General features: G+C 40.8%; 1 protein-coding gene across 1 annotated transcript; it reads left to right on the top strand.

The window, feature by feature from the left end:
* The first annotated feature begins 325 nt into the window (after nt 1-325).
* Nucleotides 326-15,822, top strand: sirt2 (sirtuin 2 (silent mating type information regulation 2, homolog) 2). The gene is made up of 16 exons (XM_080771752.1): nt 326-449; nt 611-657; nt 1,692-1,743; nt 2,331-2,441; nt 2,756-2,797; nt 2,976-3,082; nt 3,687-3,743; nt 5,193-5,261; nt 6,675-6,804; nt 7,443-7,502; nt 9,513-9,568; nt 9,845-9,921; nt 10,112-10,163; nt 10,266-10,333; nt 12,901-12,967; nt 13,864-15,822. Exons 1-16 carry the CDS (start codon nt 434-436, stop codon nt 14,002-14,004), a joined length of 1,152 nt encoding a protein of 383 aa, XP_080627878.1. The 5' UTR covers nt 326-433; the 3' UTR covers nt 14,005-15,822.
* Nucleotides 15,823-15,871: the final 49 nt, after the last annotated feature.

Genomic DNA, 15,871 nt, shown 5'->3' with positions numbered 1-15,871 from the left:
TTTTAAATTTGTCATGTACGTGTATCACTTGAGGACAATTGAATGGCACAAAATAGGCTATAGTTTTTAGTTGGTTACATTGTGGTCAGATGTGTCTGTATTTTCTGTGTAAAAAAATCGGGAACTCGGTTTTGCTCCGCCCCCGTTCTTAGTCCATTTCCTAATAATAAACAAAAACAACATTACAATACGTGGCATTTGCAGTTGCATTTCCAATGCCATTGCGGTGCAACTGCAGGCTCCAGACAGTTAAGTAGACTTGGCTGGAAGGCAGGGAGGAACTGACTGCTCCCAACAACACAGACGGAGTCGGACACTATAGGCGACGGACAACAACAATCTGATCGCGTCAGCTGAGTTGTAAACGTCTGCGACACCGTGTTAATGACACCGTGAATATTTTCTTCTTAATATTTTTCGCGTAGACGGATAGATGTCTGAAGCATCAGGTATGAAGGTTACAAGTCTGTTTTTAACAACATAATATAAGTAGTTAGTACTAGTTACTAGCTTAGCAAACCAATCAAAACATTAGCTTGGTGGATGAAATGCTTTGCTATTGATGAGTGGGAGGAAGTGAAATTCAATGTATTTAATGTTCTGTTCGCAGAGACCCCTAAAAGAGAAGAAGAGGAGTCTCTTACCCCTGAACCAGAGGTAGTTAAGAGTTTTAAACAAAAGTTATTTCCTGTAAAGCCCAATTAAGCCCCAACGGAGTTGCACCAATGCAACTCCGTCTCTTAGCCCCAATACGTTCCCTCCGTCCCTACGCTCAGCTACAGAATGAAGTGAACGTATTGGGGCTATGAAACTCCTTGTAACTGCCATTGGGGATAATGATTGCAGTTGCAGGAGTTGAAATTATCAAGTATGCATTGCGAATCATTCGTGCGGTTTTGGCTATGGGGTTGGGCAATGTTATTGACAAGATGGGCTCAACCAATGTATAAATGCAAAGTTGTGCACAAATACAGTAGCTGTTTTTCAAACGTGTTTAAAAGGTAAATTGCTGCTGTGTTTGCACATTGTTGTACTTCGCCCAGCAGAGATATGGTGGGTGTTACTGTTTTTTGTCAACTCGTTAGTCATGTTTTCAGTCTGTCAATCCCACAAATCCAAAGTACCAGTATTTAAAATATTATGATATTTAGCCCAGCCTCATTAATCTGTGTTCTCAGTCGGACAAGATTTTTGATTGATTGAATGAAATATTTATTAACAGTTTGCAGAATTACAGTACAATTCAAGCACAACTCAATACAAAGACTGTTAACTATGAGTGGACGACCCAATAAAGCATTACACTTGTTTACAAGGGTCCACCTTGTTTAATTAATCAAAACATTTAAAGACGTGCAAATATACACTTCTATAAAGCCAAAGAGCAGAACGGGAATTCATCACCCTTTATGCATGGGCAGGGTATAGCATCCGTGTGCCTCCCCCGGCCGTCATGGTTACAACTTACTTTTGTGTAAGGCAAAAACGGACTCTGTCGAGGCCTTTAGGAGACTATACTGCCTTGTAGTGAGGCCCTGCAAGGTCAAAGGGTGTCTAAAGAAGTTGCGCTCTCAGTACACAATTCAGCAAACGACAAGATCATATGATGATGACAATGACTTAAAGCTGCAGAAACCATGGATCCATTATAGTTGAATGTGTGATGTTGCTTGTGTTTGTTTTCTTTGTAGAATCTGTCTGACGAAAGCAGTGACGAGGAAGAGGCGTCTGGAGAAACAGAAAGTGGGTGGAAAGAAAACCACGTCAAATATTTAATTTTATATACTGTAACATTAATATATTTTCCTACCATTGGTGCATTAACCACTTATGCCCTATTTTCTAAATTGTGCAAACATCTTTGACATTTTCAGTGTTTTTGCTAGCCGGTTTACTGCTTTGGGGATGCCTAGAAGAAATGCAGAAACTTCTTTAGTTATTTGGAACTATATAAAATGAATGCATAATGTCTTATGCACACCTGATCAGCTCAGGGTGTGTACTACGTAGGCAGGGATCAGACGTCGGAAATGGAATACAATAAAATGACCCATACACCATCTACACACTAATACACAATAAGGATAACGTAACAGACCTGGCATCTGCTGACAGGGAGCAACACAGATTCCTATTTAAAAACAAAAACAACAGTTCATAGTCACTCCTTTGATGGTGATCTGGTGCAACAGATGGTGATCCTATTTGAATAAGTGATCTCATCAGTTACAATCAGTTATTGTTCAGATGTGCAGCGGCTGCAGTATTATCATTATCACCCTTGCCAATCATTGATTGCTTGTTGTTCTCATTCTGCATGCTTTTTTCAGTGGACTTCCTGCGCAACCTGTTCTCAAGAACCCTGGGATCGGGCTCAGAAGAGAAGATTCTGGATGAGCTCACTCTAGAAGGGGTCGCTCGGCACATACAGAGTGGCAAATGTGAGTCTCTCTCCAACCTCTATGTACAACCCAATCCCCCCTAAATACTTTATTATCTTAAACTTTAAGACCAGAGTCCGATTCTACAAAATGCCTTCTAAATCAAATCACACTTTCAAGATAAAAAATAAATAAAATCAAAAAACTCGCTAGCTTGCTATCTGCTGTTTTTGAACAGCCAAAGCTAAAATCGAAAATGACACGGATGCTTTCCCGGTTTTAATGGGTTACGAAAACACCATTCTTTCATGTGATTAATTTTTTATTATTTTACACTTTTTAAAATAATTAACTGTGCTTTGATTACCATTTAGGTAAAAACATCATCTGCATGGTCGGTGCAGGAATATCTACATGTGAGTAGTTCTACATTAGCATTGGCTATGATAAAAGTAATCATGTGCTGCAAACTATCGATCATCTTCTTAGCAATTATTCAGTCGATTCTTTATCTGATTTGTTTGATTAACTGTTGCAGTCTTAGTAAAAAAGTTTTTCTTTATTTTAACTGTACCCCCATCACCACCTCCTCAGCGGCTGGGATCCCTGATTTCCGCTCACCAGAAACAGGCCTCTATGCCAATCTGGCAAAATACAACCTGCCCTACCCAGAAGCCATCTTCCAGATAGACTACTTCAAGGTGTGTTGAACACTACATACTGTAATATATCAGTACACTGTAAAGAAATGGCTCAGCAAAGGGACAATTAACGAGCCGAAGCCGAGGGATTTAATCGCTCTGAAGAGGTTTATTTCAAAACAATAACTGGCTCACCGTTAATTATGCCACTTATTACACGGACAGTTAATTAATGCATTAACAAATTGACCCAAAAGTAAGTATTCCATTGATTATGCCAGGTGTGGCCGTCCATACACACAACGCTGTCGCCTCTGAAAACAACAGCAAATGTTGATCAATTTTATTTCGGTTACTGCATTGTCTATTTCTCGATTCCGAAAATTTCAAAAACATTCTCGAGAGCAATGTATTCTTGAGAGCAATGTTGAGCTGTAAATGACATTGTGCGTTTGTTTGCATGGCTTCCATGGCAGTGGGATGCAGCATAAAGTTGAATATAGCATAAAATGAATCAGTGCAGCAGGTGCTCTGAGCCTTTGATTAGACAGAGGTCTGTTATTGAGCTCAGTGGCCATTTTCCAGAAATAAATGTTTGTCACTGTTGTGTTGTCACATTAAAGCACATATTTATTGTTTCTTCAACCTCCTTTGTGTCGTTCAGAAACACCCTGAGCCATTCTTCGCCCTGGCCAAGGAACTGTACCCAGGACAGTTTAAGGTACAACGCAATTACCATTGTCTGTTAGGCCACTAATCCATACTAGTAGATAGTCACTATAAATATGAAAGAATTACCCAGCAGTGGAGAAAATATTAATAATCTTTTATCCATCAAGCAGTGGGTATCATTGCAAAATGTACAGTGTCATAGTGTTAGTAGCTGTACTGTATGTGGGGTCCTGTATGGTAACTGTCTGTTGGTAATCAGTTAGTAGTTACTGAGTCTACCATTACATCATAGTGTGTAAGCATGTAGTATTTAGTATTTTAACTTCTCATGTCTCCACGTCCATATCATTTGTAAATCCATGAACCTTTTTTAAATGTTTCTTTCGTGGCTTTCGCCTTTATTTTATATTTTTTATGGAGGGACAGACAGTAGGCTGACAGGAAATGGGGAGAGAGATGAGGGGGGGGATGACATGCAGTAAAGGCCGTCGGGATCGGGAGTCGAACCCGCGGCACTGCCAGACTGCCAGCCAAGGTGCCTGGACCGCTGAGCCACGGCCCAGGCCTCCATGAACCTTTTTAGTTTGCATTTTGCTTTTAAGTTCCTAAACAACAATAAACTCGTCACCAATATTGCAGCTGTATGGAAAGCTTGGGTTATCCTCAACAAAAAACTCGGATTGGTGAGTTTAATGTCGTTTTAATATAGTCTGAGAGGAGTTTCATGAATGGGCTGTCAATGGAGCTTGTTGATGCAGATGGTTGCTTGTGGCTAGGGTTCTGTGTGGTGCTGTTTCTGTCATAGTGTAGCTGTATAAAGCAGGTGTTCCCAAACTTTTTTGGACCAGGTACCCCTTTTGGGGTAGATATTTTTGCTGGGCACAGGCCGCAATTTTGATTCATTAATTAATTTGATTCATTAATTAATAATAATTTGTATTATTGCTCTTGTATTGCTATTGGGGACACTGGGCAGGCACTGGGGAGACACTGGGGAGGCACTCGGAGGGACACTGGGGAGACACTCGGGGGGACACTGTCTAAATGTATACGTCTAAATGTAGACGTCTAAATGTAGACGTCTAAATGTTTTTATGTGATGTATTCCCCATGCTTTTTGTTCTTGCTTAATGTAAGTCGCTCTGGATTAAGAGCGTCTGCTAAATGCCTAAAAATACAGACGTCTAAATGTAGACGTCTAAATGTAGATGTCTAAATGTAGACGTCTAAATGTAGACGTCTAAATGTGTACGTCTTCTCTTATGGGGGTCCCTGGCATATCTTTTCAAATGGGGGTCCACAGGCTAAGTAGTGTCAATTTGGGGGTCCTTGACATGAAAAAGTTTGGGAACCACTGCTTTAAACACTTTAGCACTTTATGAACATGAACAAAATAGATGGGTCCCCCCTGGAACTCCCTCAGGTACCCCTGGGGGTCCCCGGACCCCACTTTGGGAACCACTGGTATAAAGGGTTCTGTATTCTGTGTGTTATTCAGCCCACAGTGTGTCATTACTTCATGAAGCTGTTGAAGGACAAGGGGCTCCTGAAACGCTGTTACTCCCAGGTTAGACACACACCTCTCTCTCTCTACTCTGTCTCTCTCTCCCTCTCTCTCTCTCTCTACTCTGTCAATTCAATTCAATTCAATTCAATTCAATTCAGTTAGCTTTATTGGCATGAATGTAGTAGCTACAGTATTGCCAAAGCATGAAGTTCAAGTTCTCTCTGTCTCTCTCTCTCTCTCTCTCTACTCTGTCTCTCTGTCTCTCTCTCTCTCTCTCTCTCTCTCTCTCTCTCTCTCTACTCTGTCTCTCTCTCCCTCTCAATTCAATTCAATTCAATTCAATAGGCTTTATTGGCATGACGTTTTACAAGTGTTGCCAAAGCACAATCACAGATATTACAAACAACAACATAACAACATAATATCAATGACATGAAAAAATAAATTAAAATAATATAAAATAAAGCAGGTGGTGCAGAAAATAAAACATGGCATACTGTATGTGTGTCCTACTGGTTGTCCCTTTTCTTGTGACAGGAATTGACATATTTTGCAGCCAAAACTGCACATTCTTTCTGTTCCCCCAGAAGGACTGGTAATCTTTCCCTTTCTGTCATACTTCTGAATTCTGGGAAATTTGTTTCAAATTTTGGGAAGAACTCGTCTCTAATATTTGTGTAGTTTTTACATTGTGTTAAAAAGTGTAACTCTGTCTCTATAGCTCCGTCATCACAGTGACAGCACAGCCTCTCCTCTCTGGGCAGCCAGGTCTGTCTGTGTCTGCCCTTCTCTATTGCCAGACTATGATCACTCAGTCTGTACATTGTCTCTCTCTCTCTACTCTGTCTCTCTGTCTCTCTCTCTCTACTCTGTCTCTCTGTCTCTCTCTCTCTCTCTCTGTCTCTCTCTCTCTCTCTCTACTCTGTCTCTCTCTCACTCTCTCTCTCTCTCTCTCTACTCTGTCTCTCTCTCTACTCTGTCTCTCTGTCTCTCTCTCCCTCTCTCTCTCTCTCTCTACTCTGTCTCTCTCTCTCTCTCTCTCTCTACTCTGTCTCTCTCTCTCTCTCTCTCTACTCTGTCTCTCTGTCTCTCTCTCTCTCTCTCCCTACTCTGTCTCTCTCTGTCTCTCTCTCTCCCTACTCTGTCTCTCTCTGTCTCTCTCTCTCTCTACTCTGTCTCTCTCTCTCTCTCTAATCTCTCTCTACTCTGTCTCTCTCTCCCTCTCTCTCTCTCTACTCTGTCTCTCTGTCTCTCTCTCTCTCTCTCTACTCTGTCTCTCTGTCTCTCTCTCTCTCTCTCTACTCTGTCTCTCACTCTGTCTCTCTCGCACACACACACACACACACACACACACACACACACACACACACACACACACACACACACTCATACAAACCTTTTTAGAATAGTTATTTTACAATAATAGAATACATTACAACTACAGAATACTTTTTTTAATCTGTTATTTTCCAGAATATTGACACTCTTGAGCGTGTGGCTGGGCTGGAGGGAGATGACCTGATTGAGGCCCATGGCACGTTCTTCACGTCCCACTGTGTCAGCTTCATATGCCGCAAGCAGTACGACCTGGACTGGATGAAAGGTGTGTGGGTTTGGGTGTGTGCGTGGGTGTGTGTGTGTGTGTGTGTGTTTGGGTGTGGGTGTGGGGGGGACCGATTTATCCTGCGTGCATCATTTAACTTCGTGAACAATAGGTGTGTAGTCACAATCGGTTTGGATTTAGGCTGTTAATGCTTAAATCAATGTTAACGTTTTAATGTTCACAATTCTCCTGTATTTTCCTCTTCTATGCTGTCCTCCCAGTCAAATATTTCCCTGTATATCCCGGTAGTCACATATTAATGTTGGCTATTTCTGTTATATGAACTGAACTGTATTCGGGAATAGCGCTATTCATTGAAGATTAGATAGACTTTAGTGTCAGAGTCACAAGGGAAATTTGTCTTGTGTCCAAGTCAAGACAATACAACTAACATAGTGTATACATACAGACAACATGTAGTCAACACACATAGTTTAAGTTATAGCCTGTGTACAGTTAAAATAAATAAAATAAGTATTTAACACATTTTGAAAATGTAATCGATTAAGTCAATTGGTTTTAACTGCTACACCGCCGCTTATGTGGATCAGCTGTGAGGTCTTTTTCTGTACAGTTGTTGTGTGAGTGTGATTGAGTATGTTTTGGTGTCAAGTCAACGTCATTCCTCTGTCCTGCAGTGAAGATCTTCTCTGATGAAATCCCCACATGTGATAAGTGCAAGAGTCTGGTCAAGCCAGGTCAGTTTCTATCAGTCTTTTTGTCTTTTTAGATGTTTTTTGTCAGGTGAAACCTGACTAATGAAAGCTCATGAAATGTAGACGACAGATCGACACCCTAGTCATACTGATGGCCTAGCCTGATTGGCTGCCACACACACGCTGCCTAAGCCAATGGGAGTGTAGTATGATTGCCTGCCTCCTAAGCTATGCCACATGCACCGCGAAAGGGCTGATTTAATTCCACACTCTGCACCGCAGCGAGCAAGCTGTACAACCGCAGCGACAGCCTCGAAGCAACAGCTGCTAATGTTATGAGCTGGACAGCAGGAAAGAGACAACAAAACAGTCATTGAACCACGCACAGAACGTCGGAAACGAACGCCACGAGTTTGTGACACAGAAACATACACGTTACTAAAATAATAATACTAATATGGGGAGGGGAGGGAGGGGGGGACGACGACACACACAACGGAGACATCGCTTCTTTCACAAATATTACTATGTAATCATTTCTTGTTTTATTTTGTTTTGTTTGTTAGTTTTCTTTGCAAATTCAGTCTCATTTGATTCATTTAACTTTGGTGGCATTTTAAAGGAGCACTTTTAGAGCACATTGTTTAACTATTATCTTCATGTAATTAGTCCTCACTCATGGTCATTACAAGATGGCACAATTTCTATCGACTCGCTCTGAGTCTCAGGTTGACTGTGGACAGTTCAGAAACCTTCCTTCAATAATAATAATAATCATAAATTTATTTATTTATATAGCACCATTCATGACATAAAGGTAGCTCGGAGTGCTTTACAGAGCAACAAAGGAACAAGAAAAGCAAAAACATAAAATGGCATTAAAATTATAAAAAAAATAAAACCACATTAAAATAATAGCAAATCAGGTAAAATAGTGAGGACATGCAATGATGCATAACAACACAGATATTTCATTCTTTAACTGTCGAATACGGGATATCCCGTATTTGATCGCTTTATATCAATGAAACGGCTACGCTGCAAACCAACCTGTAGTCATATCCCGGTTGCTATGCAACGCCTCCGTCACCCCCAGCACCAGGAGTTTTGCACACGGTCCCCATAGAAGTCAAAGTAAAATTCTCTATGCCTCGTATCTATGAAACTAGAAATCTCGTAATTTCCGTCGGCCGGGTTTAACTACCTCCCCAGACCACTAGGTGATCAACTAGAAGCAAGAGTGAAGAAAATGGTGTCACTGTCCACCCATTATTCCGACCTCTCAATATTCAGACCTCTGTTTTAAAGCTGTCTACGGTGCAATGGGAGTTTATTCCAGGCCGTCGGCCCGTAGAAGCAGAAAGCTGCTTCACCGTGTTTTTTATATGCCATTGTGGGCACTTTGAGCAGGTCAGCAGTGGAGGATCCGAGGGGCCGGTTTGGAACATACTGTATTTAGGCAGGTAGTCATAGAGGTAGGAAGGTGCTAAACCATTGAGAGCTTTATAAACGTAACATTCCGTATTCTTGTAATGTTCTCTCATCTTAGTTTTAGTTCAAACTGGCTGCCGCATTTTGAACAAGTTGTAGTCTGTCGGTTGTAACTTGTAGGCCAGAAAAAAGTGCCTTGCACACAAAAGCGACATCATAGGTGAGGAGGATTTCAAGCTATTGAAAATAGCTATAGCTATAAACTATAGCTTTTATCTTCCTGGAAAGTGGAAACTTGTCGTACTGAAATAGAGATCAAGTAATATTGTTTGAAATGACCACTGTCATTTCAAAAACATTTCTGAACTGTGCACAACCCACCTCCGAGACAGCGAGTAGAGAAATGGTGCCATCTTATAATGAGCGTTATTATATGAAGGTTGAAAATGGGCAAAGGGTACCTAGCATTAAGCTTGAAAGAAATTTTATTCAGGATTCACTTGTGGTTTTAAATGTTCATCCACTCCAAGGTGTGAATTTTGGATCATTTGACATTTATTCACACATTTCTTTACAAACATGGCTGGCAACCAGATGAATATGTATTTCTCTACCATCCAGATATTGTCTTCTTTGGAGAAAGCCTGCCTGTCCGTTTCTTCACATCAATGAAGATGGTGAGAACTTGGTGTTTATGATCTCATATATTGGTATTATTCATTGTCAGCAGCATCAGTGACCTTAACCCATTTTGGTGTTTTAAACATTATGTTATAATTTAGCTATTGAAAAATAGCAGATCTACAAGCTCATAGCGCACCACCGAGTGGCACACTACGAGCTTGAAGGTCTGCTATTTTTGAAAAATCGTGAAAATATTTATTTCAGAAAACTGGAGTTTTTATTTATTTATTTTGAAATCAGGCCTAAATGGGTTAATCTGTCTCTCTCAGGACTTTCCTCGTTGTGACCTCCTCATCGTCATGGGTACATCCCTGCAGGTGCAACCATTTGCCGGTCTTGTTGGCAGGTACCATACATTAATTAGATTTCACTCATGTCTCCCTCAACATCCTATTTATGTGCTCATGAAATGTTGAAACACTCTTCTCCCCCGTCTCTATCTTTTGCTCTTGGACTTTCTACCCCTCAAACTATATTCCATCGTTCTTATTCCGTCACACTCTCTTTCCCTTCCCCTTTTCTCTTTCTCACTTCAGGGTTTCTAAAAACTGTCCCAGGCTGCTCATTAACATGGAGAAGGCAGGACAGGTGAGTTTCCCTTATTTCTTTGTCTTGATGTTCTCTCCTTTCCTCTCTGTTCCTCCTCTCATGTGTAACTCCTGCATTGATTGTTTTGTGTTTCCTGTGCAGGCTGATCCCCTGTTTGGGTTGATAGGCTTTGGAGGAGGGATGGACTTTGATTCAGACAAGGCTTACAGGTGAGCTACACAACCTGGTCTATCTTTAGAGCAGTGGTTTTAAAGACACTTTTAGAGCACTAGAATTTCGCCGGCCTTCGGCCGGCGAATCCTAGTTACATTGCAGCGCAATATGGAAAGAAGGAAATTGCGTTGACAGAGTTGACAGACTCCACTTCATGTTTCAGCTGTGTTTTTAAACTCAGTAGTGTGCCCTGCACATGTAGTAACGGATGGGTTATAAATTATTATAATAACAGAAAGTGTTTTTTATTTCTCATAAATACGCAAACATGGTGAAACAACTACAGTCACAGAGAGCAGTGCCAAGGTAGCTGCTGCCTGCTAACGATGCAAACAACAGCCTTGCCTGTCGTGTGTGTGTGTGTGTGTGTGGGGGGGGATAGCACTAATTTTCGACATTTTACTGTGTCATAAATATTTACATCTGTAGCCTATATTGTGATTACATTTGACCGTACATTTGACTCTTGTGTTATATTCTTGTGAAATATTCAGTAAAGTATTGTGGTGAAATATTCACCCCAAGTTGATAAGATATGCAGAGAATATAATACCAAGAAGCCCCAGTTTGAAATGCATTAGGCCACAGACCCCCATTTGATACCATTTGCTCTCTGGGAAAATCAGGGTCCATTTGGTTCCATTTGTATGCTCTTGGAGTATGATGACTGTGCTAACAGTATTATCATAAAATATGTCTCAGTTTGAAGATTCAAAAAAACATATTTCATATGTGTGAGCTTGTGAAGTAGAACGTTCAACCTAGAGACAGTGTTGCCAAGTCTGATCATTATAAGCTACTTTGGACTTGTTTATCTATTGGTAGTCCTTGACATGGAAATGTTTGAGTTCCACTGCTCTGAAACAACATTAGACAACAAAGTTTGACAGTCAACACTATAATTGATTATTTTAAGACTAATTTCCGGACCATTTCTGATTTACCTACTTTGAACTGGACTATTAACATTTTTATAGACCTGGTTGCTTGTTTCACTCTCACATCCACGATATGTGGCAACCCTGGTCCCTGGTTTGTTTTGGTTTGCGTGTGGACAGTGGATGTTTTTTTGTGTTGCTTTAGCATCTTTAGCACAGTAGCTATCAGAGGCTGCAGCAGCTGCTGCTGTCATGAAAACGCAAGTTTCTGTCCCAGAAGCTCACGTTAGGTCTGCGCACACTGTACGTTGCTATCTATCGCTATGGCAACCTGTCATCAAATGCTGCTAACGTTGTGATCAGCACTGTTAGCATGTGTGCTATCAGGCAAAAGCTGAGATAGATATAAAACTACTGGCCAAAATGTCATACAAAACACAACACCTAAAATCGGAATGTGATTGTGACCTACAGACCATCATGATTTGCTTGCTGGACCTATAATTAATTTATTTGCATTAAATTGCCACTCGCCCATATAAATAAAAAGCAAGATGGCTGCCGATTGCGAGCGGAGAGACAGAGAGTAGTGACGTGTGAGCCGGGGGCGGGCCTCTGACAACAGCATGAACACAGGGCAGTGTTGCCAGGTTTGCGAATTGTAAGCGAGTTGTAGTGTGTGTAAGTAGCCTGGTTAAAAGGCCTTGTTTCTGCCCGTGTTGGGGCATGTCGTGTCGACCAGTTTCTGTCCACCGCTTTTGGCACGTGACCAACTTAAGAATTGTTAAATTAGATATCCATGGTCATCATATGGGCTCGTTTTCTCGATTGTCCTGTTGTCCTGTTTCTCGCACTATCTCGATTGTGCCGTTTTCTCGATTGTGCCGTTTTCTCGATTGTGCCGTTTTCTCAATTGTGCCGTTTTATCAATTGTGCCGTTTTATCAATTGTGCCGTTTTCTTGTTTTCTCGATTGTGCCGCACTATCGATTGTGCCGTTTTATCAATTGTGCCGCACTATCTCGATTGTGCCGTTTTCTCGATTGTGCCGTTTCTCGCACTATTGTGCCGTTTCTTGATTGCATACCTACAATAAATGCCAAAACAATGGGAACATTTCCATTTTTGTGTATCAAAGGTCCATAAAAAAGCCAATTTTAATTACTCCTTTGAACGAAAACGTGCTGCGGGATGATGTAACGAGGCAAGATGAATCTAAATGAAACTTGATTTCATTCACCTGTTTGATTCCCATTGCTGCGCGTTCGTCTATACACAGCTGATTTTGATTACAGCATTCAAGATGACATTCCAGACAGCGTATTACTCATTTTAAACTTAAATTGGCACGCTAAAATGTATATCTGAAAACATTATAGGTTAGAAATATGCCACATAGTAGTAAACATGCTGAGACGGCCATCTGTCTCTCACTTGTAAACAAACAGACTACACCCGTGTTTAGAGGAGCTACGAACATCCAATAGTCAATTGGTTCAGAAACGTACAGGCTTCCATTTCAGACTGAAACTTCAAAATAAAAAGACTGAAAAAGCCATTGCACTCAGATTGTTTCAAGCTGAAACGGTTTGAAATTTCTAAATAAAATGTCCACCATTTCCGTTTTGCTAAAAGATATTAAAAGATTGTATAGTTGTATCTCTGTCCGTGTGTTTTTCTTTGCAGAGATGTGGCCCACATCAGTACATGTGATGATGGCTGTTTGGCTCTGGCTGACCTGCTGGGATGGAAGGTAACATAAAATATGCTGAGACAATAACCCAGATTACCCTGTATATTCCCGCTCCTGGCTCCACTTCCGTTTGGCCTTTGCAGTCATGTAAATAAGTCCTACTACAGTGAATCAGAGTACTACAATATCTAGCTTGCTGATTAGGTGAAATGGAAATTCGTTGTATGGTTTTGGGGCATTTTTCTGCCTCTAGTGACACGCAGCTAAGGTCCACCCGGCTTGGGAATAGAGGATATTCGCGTGACATCATCGTACCTGGAAGTTATGCGGGAACGCCCACTGAGTGGCAAAAAACTACTTTCTGGCCTTGACAGCTCATTCATCCAAACGGAAAAGTCCTGTCTGATTGCATTAAACAATGTTAAACCCACCAACATTGCAGCTGTATGAAAAGCTTGAATTATCCTCTTTCTATCTGCAAAGTTTTTGTTTCATGAAAATCCACCAATGAAACGTTATGAGCTACTACTCTGTCAAGAAATGCCCTGCATTTGATTATTTTGTCAGAGTTGTCAGAGTTTGGAAGTGCTTGTTTTCAATAACACAACATTTGGCTGCCTCCTGCATTATGTGACATTTAGAAACTGGTGGTACGCAGGACGGTTGAGTGATTTCCAACGAGCACTTCCAAAGATAGATGAGGGGGGCGTGTCCTGATGGGAAAATCATGCATGTACATACTCTATCGAACCCAGGACTCGCTGTCAGGCATCAGATTCTATGTGGTACGTGCCATAAGCAGCTATCGACGCCCCCCGGGAATGGAAATTCTAAAACGGATGATCACAGCCTCCTATACAAAATAGTTTGACTAGTTGATATGCAACATGGCACTTAATGCTTTCAGTACTCTTAAGGCTCCCTTCTTGTTCTCCTCTCCCTCTCTTGTCCCCCAGGCGGAGCTGGAAGAGCTGGTGAAGACGGAACATGCCAGAATCGACAGCCAGGATAGCCAGGAGAAGACAGAGCAGAGCAAAGGTGCTGCAGATAAGCCAGGTTGTGCATCGGTCTCTCCACAGACTGACAAGGAAGAGTGACCAATGTCGTTGTAATACAGTATTATCAGCCAGTTTGGAGTTCAAAGCATAACCAAGGGTTTGTTCAGGAGGGTTGGGTGTTGACCCTAGAACACTAAACCCAACTTCTGTCACACCATCACTAAACCTGGGTATATTTGACCTGATGTCATATATTCCATAACAAACATTTCTCATCAAAATATATTACAAAAGATAAATCCCATTGTGGGAGTAGGCAGGGAGTATGGAAAAATCCCCCCCCCCTCTATCAGTAAGGGACAGGATGGGATATCAGGACAAGATGACGTAGATTTTCCCTTCATTGTCAATGGCGTTTTTAAAACAAACATTGAACTAAAAACAAACCTGTATGTAGGAGGGGCTAGCACCCCTCAAAAACAGGGCAGGGAAACAAACCTACCTTCTATGCCACTGAGCATCATGAAGCTACCCAAGGACCCACCCACATCAGCAACGTTATGAAAATCACATAAACATAATTGTCTGGGTGAAAATCACCCAGGTTTAGTGTTCTAGGGTTAAAGAATCAGATCAAAAGAATCTTAAAAAAATGCTTTATTTTTTGCAAGTATGGGGAACCTACAAGCCTTCACAGATATTAAGCAGTAGGTCACGTATAAAATACTGTATGTCATACAGTAGTATATTTGTCGTAAGAGGCCGTATAGGCCAGTGTAATCATGTAATCCTCCTGAACCTACCTATAGGGCCTCTCTTATGCACTTCTGTTCATGTCAGTTATTGCACTTTACTAATATCCCACTTCCATTCTTCTACCTGTGTTTTTACCTGAAATTAACATCTCTCCGTGCTTACACATTGTCTGTTCCTAAAGCAGTATATTTTATTCTATGGTTATGGACAGGCTTCATTGCTGTTGTATGCAATGGTATTGATCCAGTTCACCTACGGAACAATCTCGGGCTGTTTATCTTGTTGATGATAGTGGTATACTGTCATGACACCACATCTCACAATGCTTGGATTGCATTCAACATCACAAAAACCTCTGCATTGTAATCAACCTGGAATATTGTATTTTGTCTCACAACGCATCTTTTCAGCCCCTTGCGAGTTTGGCAAACCATTATTCTGAATTTAATGCAATACTTGTATGCTGTTAATTACAGTTGTTAACTAACGTTTTGCCCAACTGAACGCATCCCCAAATTGGGTGAGCTGATCCCTAACCGGAACTGACAAAGTAAATAATTTGCTGATCGGCGTGCTCAAGTAATGCCACAACAGCTGTATACTGTGAATGCAAATGTAATTTTTTCTCTTTAATCCTTTCCTCATGTTTACTTTGTACCCCTATGATGTGTGATTCTTTCACTATGAAAGCTTTCTTTAATGTATTAACATAAATACGTGTCATGCTTTATACATTATACATAATGCTTAGTTTTGATTATTTTGGAACATACACTAAGTGTACAAAATATTAGGACCAACATTGCTTTCCTTGAAAATAAACAGCCCAGGTAATAAAGTGTGATCGCTTAAAGATTTAAACTTTTAAATCTTCTTGGTTTAGAAGCTGAGATGTCAATTTAGAAAAGGGTTTTTAGACCAGTTACAGGAAGAGTTCTTAACTTCTTAAGTCTCGTGACAATTACTGGACATCATATTCGTGCATCTCCAGATTACCGGTAGTAATTGTTCCAAATATTTGCACACTTTGGTTCTCTGATATGTTAGGCAGTTGTCCTCATGCTCAAATAAAAACTAGTTTTATTATTATGATTGAATGGTTTGTTGTCAGTAAATATAGGAGAGGCCTGTGTTAAGGGCTGTCAAAGTGCTTATCTTGAATTACAAATTAACATCCTCTTTCCCAATGTGATGCTCATAATTTTCACAA

This window comes from Protomyctophum bolini, assembly GCF_963924005.1.
Source record: "Protomyctophum bolini genome assembly, chromosome: 9".
Classification (NCBI taxonomy): Eukaryota; Metazoa; Chordata; class Actinopteri; order Myctophiformes; family Myctophidae; genus Protomyctophum; species Protomyctophum bolini.
The sequence above is the reverse complement of the archived record's forward strand: the minus strand, read 5'-3'. Positions and strand labels throughout refer to the sequence as shown.

Bases quoted from the DNA above. Each gene is read 5' to 3' on its own strand.
- sirt2 (XM_080771752.1), top strand. The intron at 2,442-2,755 runs GTGAGTCTCTCT...ATTACCATTTAG, and splicing joins GCACATACAGAGTGGCAAAT to GTAAAAACATCATCTGCATG. The intron at 5,262-6,674 runs GTTAGACACACA...GTTATTTTCCAG, and splicing joins TGAAACGCTGTTACTCCCAG to AATATTGACACTCTTGAGCG.